Genomic DNA, 20,615 nt, shown 5'->3' on the forward strand with positions numbered 1-20,615 from the left:
CGCCTTAAAGATTCGAAAGCCGTTTTATCATCAACTCCTCCCACATATACTCTAGATCACAAAACTTCTGTTTGCTACACGCAGGTTTTAAGGTTCTCACTATATATATATATATATATATATATATATATATATATATATATATATATATATATATATATATATATATAAACTTATTCAATATGTCAAGTATAATTGTATTTCACCTTTTTAGACAAAATACTATAACGGTTACTTGCATGTATAACACTTCCCATAGATACGATGGTCTTCTGTTACACACTAAAACACCTTTTTCTACAGAATTTTACACGGGTGGGTATTATGGCCCAGTGCCCTTTATTAGAAATTATTATTATTATTATTATTATTATTATTATTATTATTATTATTATTATTATTGTTATTTTATGAAAGGTGAATAATACGGAAATCTCACTTTTGCTGTCCTCCAGATTTACACCTGTATTGAAACGTTTGTCAGAATTTCATCAAACAGTCGATAAAATTTCCTACCAAATCAAAATACTGCGCATGAAAAAAGTATTTCCTTCCTCAATGTTAACGTATATTTAACAGTAGTTACTTGTTTATTAAATTTCATTTATACGGTGCTAAAGTACGCAGTAAAACCCGTTCTAAAGAACGTTATGAATTTTAATATGCGTAGATTGTGGTAGTGTTGATCAATGTTTTCAACCCTTTCAAAACTGAACTGAATTGATATCATGCTGCGTATTTTGAAGCTGCAGTCAGTCTTAACTGTCGAGCACTACCCGTCTGCAAGTTTTAGTAAAACTTGAGTTGTCGTTAAATTATTATCATGCCATTCGGGGTTTTTATCTGACTTCACTTCGCACTCGGTGTTTTTCATGCTAAAACCTTCTATCAATGTCTGAAGAATGAACTTGATGGTTTTCCTGTAAATGTGTTCCATGTTTGCTGTGTATCTGTCTCCCAGGGTATCTTTCACGGCCAGAAGGAAGGGTTCTTCTATGTTCTGAAAAGATAGATACATACGTTGAACGTTTTCTGTGTTTTTATGTCACGTGTTTAGGCTCGAATAGACAGTAATACAAGAAGGGTGAAAACAAGCTTTGAAAAATACAATAATTTATTTCCCTGGAACAGTTCTGTGAAAATGAAAAAATATGAACTTACTGTTTTATAGAATCGAATCCAAAATAATCCAAGATTAGTCCAAGAATAATATTTTTGGAGTCCTAATAACAAAATGTTCTACTGATTTCAGGTTCGAATCCCGACGAAGAATCCAAGATGGAAGACGATGACGTATGCTGCAATATGTAGTGTTGAAGTCTACAGTTTCTTGTAGAAACAAGAATTATCACTTCATTTTCTGATAGCTGAACAAACGTTTATAAACAAAACTGTTCTTGTTGAACAGTTTTACATGAGTACACGTATTTTCCAGAAGAAAAAACCCATAAATTAATCCTTTTGAATTCAAGTAATTTGAAATAACACAACATACAAGTCTAGTGTAAGAAGAGGCCCAGATGCAACTTAAAATAATTTTCCAAATAGAGGCTATACGGTCTTCAAAAACGTAAACAATGGGTCATATGATCATCTTCTCGAAGGTTGTAGAAACTACGTACTTGTTAAAGGTCACGTACACCCAGTGTGACCCTGACGAAAACCAATCATTTTACTCTAAGAAATAAAAATATTTTTTTTGTTTACATCTTAAATACGAAGTCCCATCATGACCACAACAACATCCAATCATTTTAAAATAAAGATGGAACTTATATATATATATATATATATATATATATATATATATATATATATATATATATATATATATATATATATATATATATATATATATATGATGCAAATTAAATTGAAAGTGTGACCGGCAAAATATACTATAATATTCTTTAATATGTTTTTTCACGCGCATGCGTGTACTTTTATTCGAATTCTGTCGGCAGTAATGCTTTTCGTTGCAGCAGAAACAAAAAGATGGATGATAGATTGTAGTGTATGTATTAAACAACGAGATGAGGCGGGCCAGAAAGTAACAGCAAACGTACGAGGATGATAATAATAGTAATGATAATAATAATCATTACAATCATGACATTTTATATAATATTAAGTAGCATTCGTCATTTCATTTTTCATTTTATCTAATAATATAATTTATCAAATTTCTAATCTAAGCAAATTCGTGGAATTTTGATATTCAATAAATTTTAAAATCCTCGGATTTTTGCAGAAAAAAGATTTATATAATTCTTGCGTAATTGAAAGTAATATTATCATTCTAATATACAATGACACTCATCTTCCAGCACATTTCAAATAACATCTGTACTTTGATCTAGTGGGATACACTGTAGTTTATTCCATCTTGATGATTCAGTATGTAAAAGTATGGACAGATATTCAAATATTCCATACAGCGAAAAATTCTATATACTTCATATATCTACTCTTAAATACTCTGTCTTATATTACGTGTTAAGCTCGAATAAACAGTAACACAAGAAAGAGTGAAAACAACAACCTTTAAAAAAATATAACAAATAATTTATTTCCCTGGGAGAAAAAAAACCCTGTAAAAATGAAACAATATGAGAACTTATGGTTTCCAGAATCAATCCAAAAATAATACCAAACTAATCCACGAATAAATTTTTTAAGTCCTAATATTGAAATGTTCTAATGATTCCAAGTTCGAGTCCCGACGAAGAATCCAAGATGGAAGGCGATGACGTATGCTGTAGCCTGTACTGTGTTGAAGTCTACAGTTCCTTTTACAAACATAATAATTAATCCTCCGGTCTTGGAAATCCAAATAAAATTTTCAAGAAAAGTCCTTGTTCAAGTGTTCTGTATTAATACAATACAGAGAAACGAATTAATCTTCTAGAATCCAAATAATCTGAAGGAAAATTAACATAAGACTCAAAAACTCAAAATTTCAATACTCCAATACTGGTCACAACAGAAGAAAACAACCTGACATCAAGTGTTTAAAAGCTCTCTCTCTCTCTCTCTCTCTCTCTCTCTCTCTCTCAACATCACTATAAATGCTACGTTTTTCGCAATTTCGGAAATGCCTAATTGCGAAATAGAGGATGATGTGATCATGTTTACATCTAAAAGTCACATACTTTTGTCCTTGATAAGAACCAATCATTTTACTCCTAGAAAAAGTTGTTTACTTAACCCTCAATCAAGGCCAGGAACTATGTCAAATATAGAAGCAAGTGTTTCTATTATTAGGTATCTATGGGAAAACTCAGGTCAAACTGAATTTATGGAAAATAATCAAATTCCTAGTAAACAGAATTACATTATATTGACATGTAAAGAAAATAAAAAAGACTTCAAAACCCACAATCAAATCGGATCAAACACAACTTAAATCAAATATAAATTAAGTCAAATATATGTAACATCTGATTCTAGGCTGTCGTGAGATACACAGGTGAGTTAGACGTTTAGCAAAGATAAAAAAATGCGTCATCTTCACAACAGCTTGATTTATCCACAAAACCAATGATGTTAAATAAGTCCCAAACTAGTGATGCCCAGTTTGTCGTTAATAGGAAAAGTACGAGTCAGTATGATTTTACGCGTGGTCTTGTCAACGCATGGGTCAAGAGCTCTCATCACGGTCAGCTAGGCCGATGTGGATTCTGTTAACAACCATGCCGGTAGGTAATTACATTTAATCACAAGTTATGTCACCACTGATCGCTGAAATACAATTAATTAGGTAGACTTGGAATATATATTGCATTTTAACAAATCCCTGTGGGTCTTTAATCTTGCTTAATTAACTTGGGATTGCTATTTGACAAGTTGTTTTAATTGCGACTTTCACTTAGCAGCAATCTAATGTAATAAACGTTCTCTTTGTATAGTTTTCTTCGCTTCCCTCTTTTCTAATTACACTTGTTTTAGTTTTGAAAAGATGCTTAATATATTCGTATTTCCACGCTAATTATAACTGTATGATATTATATGTTATTGCGTTTGATTCTGATTTATGTTGCTTTTTTATATTGATGCCAGGAACGGCAAAATTACTTTCATTTACAGATACATACACGTTGTAATAAATACAAATTTTGATGAACATGAGATCAGTCCATATAACCTAATAATCCTGATCATTCGTATTTTAATCTCTCTCTCTCTCTCTATTCGGTCATCTGTTTTCTTTACCACGTTCCTACTCCCTACTTGCATGGCTTTCTTCGCAAGGAAGGAGTTTGTTAATACGTAATACTTGAATAAGTCATATATATATATATATAGAGAGAGAGAGAGAGAGAGAGAGAGAGAGAGAGAAAGAGAGAGAGAGAGAGAGAGAGAGAGAGAGAGAGAGAAGTGCTCAATTTGTATAAGAACAATTTGATTATTTGGCAGGAACCGAACTGTTGACCTTTCTAGATTTAATCACGCTAAATTCGCATAGATCAAGCGGGCTTAGTAACTAACATACTTCCAAATATTTACATGCATAGGCTTAAAATGTATCCTAAGATTTCGTGTTCTCTTCACTCTGCTCAAAGCAAACAGCTACGATACTGATCGAACTTTCACCATCATCCCCATAGTATTCCGACAGGAAATTGGTATACATAATCTGCATTGATAACAGCATTGGTATACGAGGAATGCCATGGCATAAATTGACAAAGGGGTCGCATATCACAATTATTTGCTGAAATTAAATAGGTATTATGATTCTTCGGTGAAACAATTGTAGAATATATTATCTCCATTTATTTCATCTTACACAAACGTTATGAATGAAAAAAGTATGCTTTCTAAAACTGCCATTTGTATATTTTTTAACTCCAGGTGATCTGTTCCCGGCCATATGAGAAAGGTATTTGTATCACCTACTGTACCAGTGATTTCCAAAATCTGCGTCACACCAATTTAAAGACTAGAACTACATTATGATATCGCACAAATTACAACAATACAGTCCATTTCTTGACGAGTTATGTAATTAAAACACGTGTGCTATGCAAATAAGTATACATAGTTTACGAAGTTCTCATAGCAACTAAGTCCAGTAGCCGTTTCCTAAACTTTCAGAAGTAACTGATCTATCTACTCATACACACTCCTGTGGATATTGGAGATTATCATTGAGCTTAATACGTTCTGCATCCGATTTCAAAAAGCGAAATTGACAAATTCCCTGAAATACATAAAACGATAAAACGGATAAATAGCAACAAAATGTCAAATACTTAAATCGATAACACACTCCACCCAAATCCAAGAAGCACTGGCAAGGACACCGAATAAATTCCATATATATATATATATATATATATATATATATATATATATATATATATATATATATATATATATATATATATATATATATATGCATACATACATACATACATACATATACTAGCCTAAAGTACTATCACTTGATCCTACTGGAGGATACGAGATACGAGACAGTAAAAAGTGAATTTACAAATAGGGAAATTGAATATTACCATGCAAGATAATGATTTTGTAACTGAAAGAATGCAAATTATATGGCGAATATGATAGCCCTTTCAGGTGCACTGGTTCCAGCAAAGTATCGGGTGTGTCAGGGATTGATTAAGATAGATAACTGACAACGATCACTACAAAACTAGTTTTTAAGTAGCCTTTAGCGCTTTCGACTACAAATGAGTCTTTTTCAAAAAACAAAACAAAAACAAGCAAAAAGCCAACCAACCAAACAAACAACAAGAAAAAAAGACAGAAAAAGCGTTGAGGTTACTATTAAACAATATTATAATGTTACATGACTATTTCTAGAGGAATGAAAGCTTGAAATTTGTGATGTTTCTTCTAGTTGGCTTCAACTTGATGCTGCTGCTGAAAAATATGTTATATTGACCTAGGACTCGATAAGAAATATCGAAATCTGTTTTTTAATGTAAATTGCGTGAATGCAAATTATATCCCGGATATTTCATTGTGTTGTTTGTAATTTTAGGTTATTGGGTGACTAATATGCAAATTGAAAGAATTATTTAAATGAAAATATGCTGGCTGTAAAAAGATGATGATTGTATTTGTGCGTGGCTGTCTTATTCTAGTCCTTTTGGCTTAACCCGCTTGGTTTCCATGTATTAAAGCAGAGTACCCAGTAAGATTCCTTTCCTTTCCTGGTTTCGGAACTCCAGTTGGGTTTGTTAGCAAAAGTAATAAGTGTTATATCACTGAAAGTGTGGCTGCGGGAAGAAAAGTGTTCTGCAACTGGACTTCTGTACAGTTTCTTTGTCACTCAATCCGATCTGTGAAGATTGATCCTTTTTGCGTATATTTCAGTTTCTCCGACATACTTGAAGGCTACAGATCTTACATGTGATCTCTCTCTCTCTCTCTCTCTCTCTCTCTCTCTCTCTCTCTCTGAGTATATACCAAGTACCGGTGGCACATTTTGAGTATACAATATAGACAACGTGGAGTTGTACATACATTCGAAATAACTACGGTCGTCTTAAAAATAATAACATATACACTTTTATATACAAATCTACAGATTAGCAACTATCTTCCGAGAAATCTTCCTAACTAAAATGTATTTTCCTTTTTCTCGAGTTTGATAGAATGAGGGTATAATTAGAACATCTTTGGCTATTTTGTGTCATTAACTTTACCTAACTGTAATTGCTTGAACTCTGAGTGTAAAATATGTTAACACACTTCATGCAAAAATGTTAACACACTTCATGTAAAAATGTTAAAGCACTTCATGTAAAAATGTTAAAGCACTTCATGTAAAAATGTTAACACACTTTATGCGAAAATTGGCACCCATCCAGATATCCTAATAGCTGCTAATTTCTGATATTGTTTTCACAATATTTCTCAGATAACTGTGGCGATATCTTACCAAGAATTAGGTTTTCCTACCTTTTGTTTAAGGAATTATACGGGATTACACACTCAACAGAAGATGGAGATATTACTTGCTTGTTTCTTTATCCGTTTTCATATCTGTTACCCACATCTGTTACCCACATCTATTACTCACTTTACCCGTTTTCGTCTCTGTTAGTCCATTTATCACAAAACCATTCAGTCATTGCATTCTCTAAACCTTTAGGACTCTAAACCGAAGCTCCCCAAATTGCAAATTGTGACTTTCCTTAAATAAGTATACAATTATAATTATAGGATGAATGCGATATTTTTATATTTGTGTTCCTCTACAAACATGCTGCAGTTCACTGTCTACATTTAACTTGCAATGTCGTAATTTTGAATTTTGTGAGTATGATCTTTATTTTGAGATTCTTATAAAAGAATTTTCCAGAATACGGGGAAAGATGGAGCGATGATTACCAGTAGCCGTCCCTGAAGTATCAGCAACAAAGAACGGTCATGCCGCCCTGAATCTAGTGACCGGAGGCATAGCAAAATCATAGACACTTCATGTCGGGCTGAACGTGATTGCTGGAGGCACAGTAAAAACAAAGATACGTTATGCTGGGCTGATTGTGATGGCTTGAGGCACAGCAAAAGAACAGACACTTTATGCCAACTGAATTGGTGGCCGTGGCCGCCACAAAACATTCTATGCTGGGGTGAATGCGGTGACCGGTGTAACAGCGGAAGCACAGAAACATCATGTCGGGCTGAATGTGGTGGCCGGAGGAATAGCGAAAACAGAAACACATCATGCCAGACTGGATGTATTGGCTGGGGACACAGCAGCCAGGGCCGGATTATCCATAGGGCAAAGTGGGCAACGTGCCAAGGGCCCCAGAGGCTCAAGGGGCCCCGTATATTATCGTTTGATTTCATAGGCAGGGCCCCCAAGGCTCAAGGGGCTCCGTATATTATCGTCGGAATTCACAGGCCGTGTATTTAATAGTACTGGAATCATATCTTTGGACATTGCAGGATAGCTATGGCCCCTATGCTGGATGTGTTCAGGCCCCCTAAAGGCCTTAATCCAGCATGACAGCAACTAATCTTCGCGATTTAGAAAAAGCGTCAGTTCAAGATATAAAATACGAAATATGTGCCTGTTCCAGTCCCATCCTTTTTACAGGAAGAAAATTATATTTTGTAAGATTTGTGATAAGCAAAGGCGTAATAAAAGAAGAAGAAAATAAAGCTCTAATGAAAAAACTAGAATTACTGGAGAATATCAAGAATACTCACCCAAAATATTTGCGGATCAAAAGATGGCAATCGCCGATGAGAGTTCCCGACTGTGTGTAGCAGATTGATAACAACGTCGGCGTCATCCAGTGAGGATATTGCCTCATCCAGTGTAAACATTACCTGGGTAACGTGATTTTCCAACTTCTTGTTGGTCCTGAGATCCACTATGTCGTAATTTCCCTTTGTCATACTGGAGAACATCGCTTGGATTTCATTGTTGGTCTCGAACAATCTAGAGAGAAAAAAAAGATTTAATATAAATTGCCTTTTTGAAACATATCAAATAATTTAGCCTTATGATATTGTCACTTCCATACTTACTTTACTCCGCTTAAACCAAAGCTCGTTCTGTTAAATTATCAAACCTATATTCGCTTTTTATGCAATAAAACATATTTGTAACAACAACTGTTATCGAATTGGCTGTGTGAATTAATGAGCCATGTATCTTACAACGTTTTGAGGAAAAAACTAAAGTTTAGCTCAAAGACGAAAAGTATTGACATTTAGTAGCGTTGATTTTGGTAAAGTATTGACATTTACCAAGTTTGTTCTGTGTTAAAAAAATGACATTCACTAACTTTGATTTGGCTTATGTAAAGTACAGACATTCATTAGTTTTGTTTGAAGTATTTACGTTCATTAGGTGTGATTTGTGTAACGTATCGACATGGACTGACTTTAATTTACGTAAAATATTGACAAAACCTAGCTTTAATTTGTGTCAAGAATTGAAACTTACTAGCTTTAATTTTGTCAAGTACTGAGATTCGCTAGCTTTGATTTGTGTAAAATTGAAATGAATGTACTGTCACAGGTTTCTCAATTTTTTGCCATTCTAGTGAGTACCAAATGACGTAGATGTACTCAAAAGTATTGTGCTTATTTAGTGGTCTTAAGCTTTTTTTTCAATTTAATTTCCGTGCTCAAGGTTTTGAGTATACGGATGCCTTGTGAAACTAATTAAAAAGCAAACCAACATAGAAACAAAACCGAAATTCGAATCGGGCTAGTACGTAAATGCCCTTTTTCGCCGAGACGTGGGCTCAGTTTCAGACATGAAGTTCTCGAAATCATGGTTCTATCGTTTTAAAACTTGTCAGAAACAAATTAAATTTAACAGAAGTGCAAAAGCTTTGAAACTTGTCAGATACCAACACTTTGAAACTTATCAGAGGCCAAGGTTTATGAATTTGTCCGACGAAATTAAAGAAGGAAGAGACGAATCTTTTTCACCATAACTATTGATAGTTTTTGGAATTACACAGGCAATTTTGAAATATACGATGAAATTTTTATTTGATTTTGTTTTAATCGAACCAAAAGTTTTAATTACCGTTGGATATATTATTTTGGCATTTCAGTTTCGTATCTTTCTAACCATTCAGCATCAACTACATAAAGTTGACATGAACAACAGATAACGAATTGTACGATATTATACCTTTCTTAAAGAGAAGGTCGAGATTGCTCGAACGTGAGTTGGCAATATCAAGATCAACATTCACTAGTGGTTAATGGATTATATTACGTAATAAAACCTCACTCACATCAACTGTAGCTTAACAATGATGGTCTTCAAATGTCAGATATATCACTAAACTGTAAGAAACACGCGGTTTATGCAAAGATAAGACGTTTTGAATAGTTGAAAGGGGTAATTTATGCATCAGTAAATAACTGCGTCAGGTAAAGATAATTTATGTATAAAAAAAAAAAAAAAAATAAAAAAGAAAAATAAAAAAAAAAAAAAAAAAAAAAAAAAGAAAAAAAAAAAAAAAAAAAAAATAAATAATACTATTAGGCAATGATAACTTCACGTTTTAGTAACTAATAATATTAGGTAATAGTATTTGATAATTTAGATGCATTAGGTTCTGATTAATTTTTTAACTTTGGCAAAGGGTACATTTTTGCCCAGGTGGTCCATTTAAGGTTCTCCATAGACGAGTAAGGCGTTACATTCGCAAGTTCTGCAGCCATTGATTCTTTAAAAAGTGACAGTCTACCAACTCTTATCTTGTACGAACATTTTCTCATTGTAACATATTGCCAAGTATTATTTCCAAATAATACAAGGCATGAATGTTGTTGCAACGTATTGTAGTGTAAAGTGTCCAAATGGCACAAGAAATGAAAGTTGTTGTAACATATTGCCATTAAAGTGTTCTAATGCCACTAGGCATAAAGATCGTTGTAATGTCTTGCCAAGAAGAGTTTCCAAATGACACAAGGCATGAATGTCGTTGTAACATATTGCCACGTAAGGAGCCCATATGACACACGAGATGAATGTCATTGTAACGTATTGCCATGTAAAGTGTCCCAGTGACACAAGGCATGAATGTCTTTGTAACGTATTGCCATGTAAAGTGACCGAATGACACTAAGTATGATTGCGTCGATTAGCAGAATCCTGTGTTAATGATTACATTAAATAACATAATCTCATATGAATTTTTACATTAAATGTCATAATATCATATGAATGTTTATATTAAATAGCATATTCTCGTATAATGTTTACATTAAATAACATAATCTCGTATAATGTTTACATTAAATACAGTAAATAGTATAATCTCATAGAATGTCTACGTCGAATAGCTCAGTCTCAATGATTTTATGATAATGGATAATAATAACCAAATATTAATCAGCTATTTCTATGACAGAAATTAGTTTTTTTTTTAACGAAAAAGATTGAAAATAAACTTTTAACAGTTGGAAATGGATATAAAATAACTCTGCATGGAAGAAAATTTAACATAATTAAATCTTTATTTCTAACGAAATTCACACAACTATTCAATCATTGCCTGACACAGCACATTTGTTCTGGGATTTATTTGGAATTCAAAGCGGGATCCTATTAAAGGACATGCGGTTGTTGCAGATTATAGGCATATCGGTCTGTAGATATTAAGAATTAACGACTTTTATTAAGACATTAAAGATGTCCTTTTATGGAAATTTAATTAAGCACAAGATAGAATAACTATCTTTATCATGTATTGATTTTAAAGATGATATTTACTTTTTGAATCACATATTAAAAATGTATTGCTTCAAATTCTTATTAAGAAGTTTTGGAAATTGACCGGAACTATCTCAAAAGAAGTTATACACTAACACGTGCATGTAATGTCTATGTATGAGAAGATATTTGCAATGGAACTAACACTTTTAATTACTTGTATAACAATTATTTTGAACGATGTAGATCAACGCAATAAAGTAAATTTGACATTCAGTTAAAGATTTACTGGCCAGATTAGGATTCTATGAAATTTGTGAAAAAATCAAGGGGTCGGTAGCACTGACGTATTTTTTAAACAGATTTTTAAGTTAACATTATCGGACAAATTTATCCAAAAACTTATTGGATCGTGTTAAGAACAGTACGTGAGCATTATTTTATTTAAATACTGTAAATTTTGGGAGTATAGAAATGCAGCTGCTAAATTTAGGGTACACTCTCGGAGACTCAAACTTAAGTATGAAGATTGGTGAGACCGTATACTCAATTCATCAGGGACTTTGTTGTATCTGTAACCATCTTGAAGATGGACTCTACCGTATAAACCATTTCATCAGGGACTTTGTTGTATCTGTAACCATCTTGAAGATGGACTCTACCGTATAAACCAATTCATCAGGGATTTTGTTGTATCTGTAACCATCTTGAAGATGGACTCTACCGTATAAACCAATTCATCAGGGATTTTGTTGTATCTGTAACCATCTTGAAGATGGACTCTACCGTATAAACCAATTCATCAGGGATTTTGTTGTATCTGTAACCATCTTGAAGATGGACTCTAACGTATAAACCAATTCATCAGGGATTTTGTTGTATCTGTAACCATCTTGAAGATGGACTCTACCGTATAAACCAATTCATCAGGGATTTTGTTGTATCTGTAACCGTCTTGAAGATGGACTCTACCGTATAAACCAATTCATCAGGGACTTTGTTTTATCTGTAACCATCATGAAGATGACGAAAATGTTATTCTTGAAAACGCGTATCGTATAAATGTCTTAGAGACAAACGAATTGAAAATATTTCATAAAAAGAGCAAATATGTTTCAATTTCTAGAACTTATGAACACTCGGAACACTAAATTTATAAAAATATATCTTCTTGCAGTTATAAAGATTTTTTTTTATAGAAATAGAGTTTTATATTCAGTTATCTTCAAAAACATTGTTATACAATTGCTTAAATGTAAATTTGAATTTACCTTGATCTGCATCTAAATGCGTATCTAATTTCGTATTTTACTGGCTTTATTTTATATTGTACACACTATATAATGAAAACTATTTGTTTATTTTACTGTCCGCCATTCAATTTAACAAACTGAAAATGTATCCACACAACCCGTTTTAGACTACTGGAAGGCAGAGAAAGAGAGAGAGAGTGAGTGAGAGTATGTGTGTGTGCGTGTGCGTGTGCGTGTGCGTGCGTGTGTATAAAGGTAGTAGTAGTTGGCAATGAAGAGTATGGATAATTTTTTGGGATGATAACAGTGATAATAAAGATGTTCGATAGATAATAAAATTGTTTCTCCTCACCTTAAGAACATTAGAATGCCCGTGTGCTCCATATTCCGAGCAATCCCCTTCCATGATTTCGTGATATTGAAACGTTGACGTGCCGTCAAAGGAATCCTAGCGTCAAACTTTGGCAGTTCTCTTATATTAAATGACGAATCGTTTGAGATCTTCTTCTTTTGCATGGAGTTATTTTGCTCTTTCCCTTTTGGGACAGCAACATTTTCGGCTGAAACAGTACACCCCATTGAAAGAATCCAACGGAATGTATATCACAATGTATTAGACAAACTTATCTCATCAAATTCATTAAGAGTACACGTGAGATCCGAGCCAGTCCACTTCAACTGAACTAGCAGAGCACATTGGTTCCTCTTATATTCAAAGTTATTATTCGTTGCCATGGTAACTGCAAAGGCGATTTGTAGATTTAATAAATTGTTAGGGCAATGTATGTTACACAAGCAAAACATAACTATTAGAACGCACTGCGAAATTGATGGAAAAGTTACACGCCACGACACCGTTACCAATAAAGCATAATTTGCAAACCAATCAGCCTAAAATCGATTTTTTTGCTAACACGTGGCTCATGAAAAGTGGTTGACAGGAGAATGGCTTGATAATTATAATGATTATAAACATTGTATCGAGTTATGAAGTACAGGATATTTTTCGTGGATATGTTCCAAAACTAAATTCAAATGTGAAGCAGTTGCGTTTTAGAGATGGTGGATCTAGAGTATATACATATATACGGTCTCACACTGACGCATCTAAATCGCTAAAATCTATAGATTATTAAAAGTATTCAACAATCTCTTTCACGTAAATTTAATATCTTTTTTGGTCTGTTATACCTTTTCTATGTGAATTATAAGAAGAATTACAGAAAGTAAAAAGAAATATGGCTGTTAATTTTTATCCAATGATATATCTACACCTTCTATAAATATATCCATATTTTAATTTCCTTTGTTTTGATTTCCGAAGGCTGAGAAATTGGTCATTTGATACTTGCTATACAACTTATGTTATTTGGACGATGAGTACAATAATGGTTACGATGATGGTCTTAGTTTTACGTATTTGTATACGTTATGAAAGAACTTGCTTGATTTACTTCTAAACATGTTAATGATGTTAATGCTAGCACTTCGGTTAAACTTTTGAATAGTAAAGAATATCGGAAGGTTGACGATGTATGTTTTCGGGATGGGGGTGGGGGCATTTTACATCTCATATAAATGATTTTATAACAATAAATTAAAACAAAATAGAAATCGAACTGATAAATGTGAGAGATAGATTTTCACAATTTTGTGTCTATTACATCTAGTGGGATATGATAACACAAAATAAAAGAAATGTTTTTTTTTACTAGGGCAACATGACAATTAACTGTTATGTATTTTTAACTTGCATTATTTGTTGGCTTTTCATAATGAATATATGATATGTACATCTATATTTTGTAGTACACTTTATTCAAAATCAAGGCAGTGCTGTACATGACAAGTAACATTTATTTTCTAAAGAACATAATGTGTATCTAATATTTATCTAAGATCATAGATTTATTCAGATCATTATTAATTGTAAATATGTTTACTAGAATACGACTTTAGGGCATTAAGTTTTTCACCTGGAAATTCCAGAACTTGTTGACAACTTTCAATGTTTTATCAAGGAGTCTGACCTGCATCGTATCTTTATACATAATGTAGTTTACTTGACAAATTACTCATTTTTGCCTTAACATGAAACAGGATCAATCTTATTGTTGTGTTCACTTTTTAGTTCGTGTGGAATTATTTGTTCAGATTATTATTCACTGGAATACAATATGCTCGATCATAGTATCGGATTGTTTTAAACTAAGTAACAGAAAAAGCGAGAACCAACAAGTTTTGTAAAATTCAACAAATAATTTATTTCCCTTAAATACCAAGTGAAAATTTAAAAGGAACTTGCAGCATTGTGAATAAAATCACAAACAGTCCTCAAAGTTCTATCACAAGTCCAAATGTATGAAGTTCCAAGTAAATTCCAGTGGTATTCCAAATCAGTTGCAATATGCTAATGTGCCGGTAGTCTCAAATATGCTAATGTGCCTAGATTATGATGATGTGCTAACAGTCTTTTGACGTATCATAATAATATAATCCATATTTTGTATTGTCTGAATTAACTATAATTTCAAATTAATGTTTCTGCCCAAGAATATTATTCAGCACTTTGTAATTACAGTGAATAATAATTAGAATAGATAAATTCACCCAAATGAAAGACCGAACACAACAATAAGACTGATTATTCTTCAAATCTTAATGCAAGAATGAGTAATCCCTAGATAAACAAGATAATATTATCCTCTACTTGACCTAGATCACAATTTCATTTTCTGGAAATACTGTCAATTTAAAAGAGTTTTCCATTCTAGAAGTTTCTAAGGTCATAATCAAGACTATAAATATGTTTATCAATAATAATGATCTGAATATTTAATCCAAAATCACAGAGAGTATTTTAGATATATATTATGTTGTTTACAAATAAATGTTACAGGTTAGGTACAATATGAACCTTCGTTTGGATAAGGAAAAGTAAAAAAATACAAATATACATAACATAAAGTCATTAAGGAAAGCCCCCGCCCAAAAAAACCAATGCAAATTAAATATACATAACAGTACAGCCGGGCAGCTGTCCTCTCATCGCGTCTATGCGGTGTCCAGGCAGTCGTACTGCAGCCCACCCTTAAGCTACACACACTGCTGGGCTAAGCTGTGACCAGGAGGCGATCTGGCAGTGAGTTGCACTGAGGTGTTGAACTCCTGCCACTAGCAATTAGCATACTGATCACTTACCTACCCGTTTATTCTAACGGAGGGTGACGAGAAAAAAATGTTGTTTTTTATAGCATTTATAGAACACACCACATCATGTAGTCTGTCCACCATTCAGTAATACGACACGCGCTTATCATCTCCCGGAAACATAAGTGAGCTCTTAGATAAAGTTTAGCTACACCTTCCGACAATATCCTATGAAGTTCTGTTATTCCGCATCATATTTTGAACATTGAGCTCGAGTCACATAACCCACAAGTCTTGACCTGAATCCCACAACAATAATTTCGGCGGGATACTTATTTTCGTGTGTATATCTTTTCCACATCACTTGTAAATTCTTCTTAATCTTTATTTGGCAGAGGCTTGGCTTCTATATACCTAGTGGCAACATCAATTAATGTTTGTGCGCATTTGTATGCTTTTCTCCTAATGTTAACACTAGTTAATACAGAATATCAGCCTGGTGTAGAAATTTGTATAAATGGCTATAAATGTTGGCCTAAATTTTGATTAGAAGTTTGCCAAACTGCCTACTTCGTCAGCCAACGCAAAGCCACGTCATTCGATACTCTTACAGCTATTGATAATTTTTCCACATCGGAGAGACCACGACTGTGATTTATATCCAGATGACTAGAACCGCGACTCACAGTTGCGCACCTGGGCTCACTGGCTTTGCTGCATTGCGCGCTTGTCACGCTGCGCTACAGGCTCTTATTTGAAATAATTCATGCTGCAGCCATACCTCCAATAATAAATATTATTTCATAGTCTATTTTGCTAAGGGAACGGCGAACACAAATCTGAAAGAGCGGATGGGTCCCCCACTTTTGCCTGCAATGATACTGTTCTTCTGCTTGACTTCTTCCACACTTTTGAAGTTTGTCTCTGCTTTAAGATCTTTGCGAAGTCTTTGGTTAAAGTGAGCATTAGCCTTGCTTACGTTTTTGATACTCTGCCTGTGTTGTTGTAATTTTTCTAATGCTTTCTTGTGTCGTCGATATTAATCGTCCGTTGCTTTTAAAAAAAATTAATCCATTATCGAAATAAATCATTTAACCCCTTTAAGGCTAACACGATAATTATTACTCAACCTACCAGCGTCGCTACTTTAGCCATAGCACAACTTTGCAACTCCGTTTTTGGTACTGAAATGGAGATGGTGGAAGAATATGTAAAGTTGTAAGTGTATTATGTGTGCATAGGGCGAGTGCCCTAATTACAACGGACTTAGCTACATCTTCAGTATAGAAGTAGTCTACGTTGATGGGTTTCGTTTTAAACCCCTTCTTCCAATTAACATGTATTTCAATACAGTCCTATGCATCTGCATGATATATTAAGTTACCTAATTCTTTAATAACAGTGGACAATATTCTATATGAAAGGGATCGGGCAGATTTCTAATTGTAGCCTTCTGAGCACTTTTGTGGTAGTGACAGTATCAGGCAATACGTCTGGTGCGGCTGTATTTCCACAACAGCACAAAAGTACCGCTACACCGATAAGACCAACTCTGATAGTATGACTGAGGGCCTGATCAGTTAGTTGCTTGTTAACTTTGAAGACGTATGCACCTATGATGTCGGGCTACTGACATTTGTTAGTTTATTATTAAGTTTTGCTAATCTTTATCTGGTTTCTACGCTTCCAGTTTTTCTAAGTTAAGCTGTTAGTTACTTGAATAGGTTCTTGCCAAGGAATCTACTCAGGTTCTTGTATCGATTAAGGTGTAGGTTCTTTCATTGTTAGCGTCTATCTCGATATCCATTTTATTGGATTGGCGGTTTACCGAGCTTGAAAGTAATTACTTCTTCAGAGAGAGGAGCAAGTAACGAAAAACAGATTCGAGATCCGCACAAAGTGATGCGTCTGTGGAACAGCAAAGATGCGTGGACAGCTTCAAATCTTATACGATACATGAGGTTTAGTTATTACTAACAAACGACCATGCGGCGTGATGGTTTTTTGTGTTTCTTTTTTGTTTTAATCTCGTCGTAATGTTTTAATAGAGTAACATTATTCTCTGGAGCACGTCATTTATTGTGTCGGCATCTTTACAGTAATGGAGAGCAATCCATAAAAGTCTGTCCGCGAAAATCCTTGAACATCGATGTATTGCGCTGAGAATTGGCCCATACACTTTTGACGTGTCTGCTTATACAATTTCAGTTTCATAAGAATATCCTTTCTTTGCCTAGACTAACTACATAGAAAATCTATGTCATCCAGGATAAGGAATCTGCTTGTATTTTTACATTTTTCAAAACACATTATATCCAGATGCACGTCTCCTTCGGAGTCTCGTTCAGATCTCTGATTTCGCTTAATTAAGATTACGTTTTTATTTTTCTGTTCCTTTAGCACAGGGACGGCTGCAAACATTGTTCATGACGATTGTAAAATAAGCAATAATGATTTAATTAAAATATTAATAAAACAGTCTTTCTGATAATTCGCATACTAAACAAATCTCACCAAATCTGCAATAGTTAACGGTCATAATGCTCTAATAGATTTGCTGAGATAAACATTTTATTCTAAATATTTAGCTGTGCATCCATGAGCAGATATACGTACGCGTTCAATGCACCAGTACCATCTTCTTATTTCAACTGTAACACACCCGTTGGCTATTTCTATTCACCTACTAGACCCGTGAGGACTGTATTATTCTGGCGTACGTTTGTCAAGGATCATATCGTACTGTGAGCGATAAAATTGGCCTATGTCAATCAATAATGTTAGTTGCCCACTTTGTTTGTCTCGACAAATTACCTTAGAGACCTCTTCCCCCTTTTAGCAATGTGGCATTCCCTGCGCGTCGACCTTCAACGGTTATTAAAATCTTGTTTATTAATGGTTTACATTATGACTCATATTCTCGTCCTTAATTAGCATTAGCGGATACGCCCTACTCACTGGTGAGTTCATATCTATATTCCATGCGGTGTTGCTTTGTTTAGAATGAGCTGTCTGTGCCTTAAAATTCTAGCATAAAGCACAGAAACATTGTTCCTGTCGTCATTGCTGATGGAGTGGAATAGCTCAGGTTGGTTTAATGCTATTTAAAACATGAAATGGCTACGTAAGATTTTCATTGAAGATAAACGAGATAAACACTCGAGGAACATAAAGGACAGACGAAGGATACCACATAGATAATATCATAATACGATTAATATTATTGAGCGATAATACTATCACAGCAGTTCGTTCCGTTTTAAATATAGGCACTGGTGCTACCAGGATAGGGTTAGTCGCGAAAGTGTTGGGTCTTCCAGCGTCCGTTGAGGACATTATTATTGTGCGTGTAGTCTTAATAACAGCAAGCAATGTCTTTCGTTCAAGATCAATGGTTAAATCTACATAATAAAACATCGAAATAAAATCCACACCTATGACAAGGAAAAAAATTAATTCATTACTATGGTATCACACATATTGAATGACGAAAATATAGACGTCGACGAGTTTAGCAGATTTATGGATGAATATAACAAGTTAATAATTCTGTAACGTCGCTCTCTTAGTGAGAGGGGTGGTTAATTGGATTTGGCTGGCGTTATTTAGAGGATGACCTCCCTCGATATTATAGCCCGGTGGGACTGAAAGAAGAATGTAATTTCGACAGAGAACTGAGCGAGAATACTGGGGAGAAATAAAGCAATAAGAGCCCCCTTTTGACAAGAAAATAACAAATTTAATCAGAACAAATTCATAACGGCAATTCCAATTCAAGTTAGATTATATCAATAGAATTTAATAGGTGTGTCTAATTCGGATTTATTTCATCATCATAACGAGAGGTGAAAAGAGCGCAATGTCCACGATTGATTGCATCACCTTTCTTCCCTTTGACCGTATATCAACGGCTCCTAGTTCATCCTTCCTAAACTCTATGCTTTGCCCCTTCATGGACTTTTTTCTGACCTCGTCCTTCTTTTCCTCGGACTTCTGACTCCAGACTGTCTCGTCTCTCTCCCAGAAAGCTGTTCCTTAAAGGACAAATTTACCCCATAATTATGTATATCCCACTTTCTAGAGGTACATACAATTCACTTACGTTATTCAGAGCATGTTGTTATCCACACACTGCGTAAATTCTGACTTAGTACGATAGGACATTGACCTCGCAAGTCTTAAATTACCACGTGAGCGTCTACCGAATAGTACCGTATTCTTTTTTATGCTACTACATGTTCGATTACTATTACATAAAATTCACAAATTGTAACTCACAGCAATCCTTAACCTACAAGATTATTCAAACAGATATAATTAGGTTAGTATCGTTAACTCATGATAATCTATGTCGTCCTAACAAACAAAGGAAGTTATTTCATATAACTCTTTGAAATCCTACACATATCAACATTTGGATCGCATGGAATCAATTCTACCAACGAACAAATAACTGTAAAATGAGAAGGTAAGTTGCATTACAATTCTAGCATCAACACTTTTCATGAAATTGAATGAAAGTAAATTGCATAACAACTCTAGCATCAACACATTTCCTTAAAATTGAATAAAATAAAATAAATTGCATAACAACTCTAAAATCAACACATTTCCATAAAATTTAAAAAAACACGCATATGGAAACCTAGCCATAGCAAACACGTGTGCATAGAACAAACAATCAAATAATAGAATATTACATGAAACTAAAAGTGCGTACCTTATTGTTGTTCTCTTTCGGAACTTGTGCGACCTAGCACTAAAACATGACTTTCTTTTTACAAGGCGAGCACCTGGTCCCTTTCCTGTTTCACGAGGAAAGCACTAATCTCTAAATTATCCTTCTAGGCAATTTTCAGACTAAAGAATTTCGACTAAGATCGTCACATTAAAGTCTGATTGCTCTAAAGTGTTACGCCCTAATTTATTCTGCCCAATCTTGGCAGCGGTCCCTAATTTTTCCCAAAGAAATAATTCCTTTCATCAGGTTTAGACAGCTCAAAATCTGTTTACGACAGTGCGTGACAATCTCCTTTTGA

General features: G+C 34.0%; 1 protein-coding gene across 1 annotated transcript; it reads right to left on the minus strand.

Moving 5' to 3' along the window:
- Positions 1-422: 422 nt before the first annotated feature.
- Positions 423-13,077, minus strand: LOC149804510 (neuroglobin-like). The gene is made up of 3 exons (XM_089932737.1): positions 12,779-13,077; positions 8,194-8,428; positions 423-1,000 (listed from the first exon to the last, which is right to left on the minus strand). Exons 1-3 carry the CDS (start codon positions 13,003-13,005, stop codon positions 773-775), a joined length of 690 nt encoding a protein of 229 aa, XP_089788863.1. The 5' UTR covers positions 13,006-13,077; the 3' UTR covers positions 423-772.
- Between the last annotated feature and the right edge of the window lie 7,538 nt (positions 13,078-20,615).

The sequence above is a fragment of the Sinohyriopsis cumingii genome, chromosome 2 (assembly GCF_028554795.1).
Source record: "Sinohyriopsis cumingii isolate HCF-2022 chromosome 2, ASM2855479v2, whole genome shotgun sequence".
In the NCBI taxonomy this organism is placed as follows: Eukaryota; Metazoa; Mollusca; class Bivalvia; order Unionida; family Unionidae; genus Sinohyriopsis; species Sinohyriopsis cumingii.

Coding starts and splice junctions, on each gene's coding strand:
- LOC149804510 (XM_089932737.1), bottom strand. CDS start 13,005: ATGGGGTGTACTGTTTCAGCCGAAAATGTTGCTGTCCCAAAAGGGAAA. Junction 8,429..12,778: donor GGCATTCTAATGTTCTTAAG/GTGAGGAGAAAC, acceptor TTTTCTCTCTAG/ATTGTTCGAGACCAACAATG. Junction 1,001..8,193: donor TTGATCCGCAAATATTTTGG/GTGAGTATTCTT, acceptor CTATCTTTTCAG/AACATAGAAGAACCCTTCCT.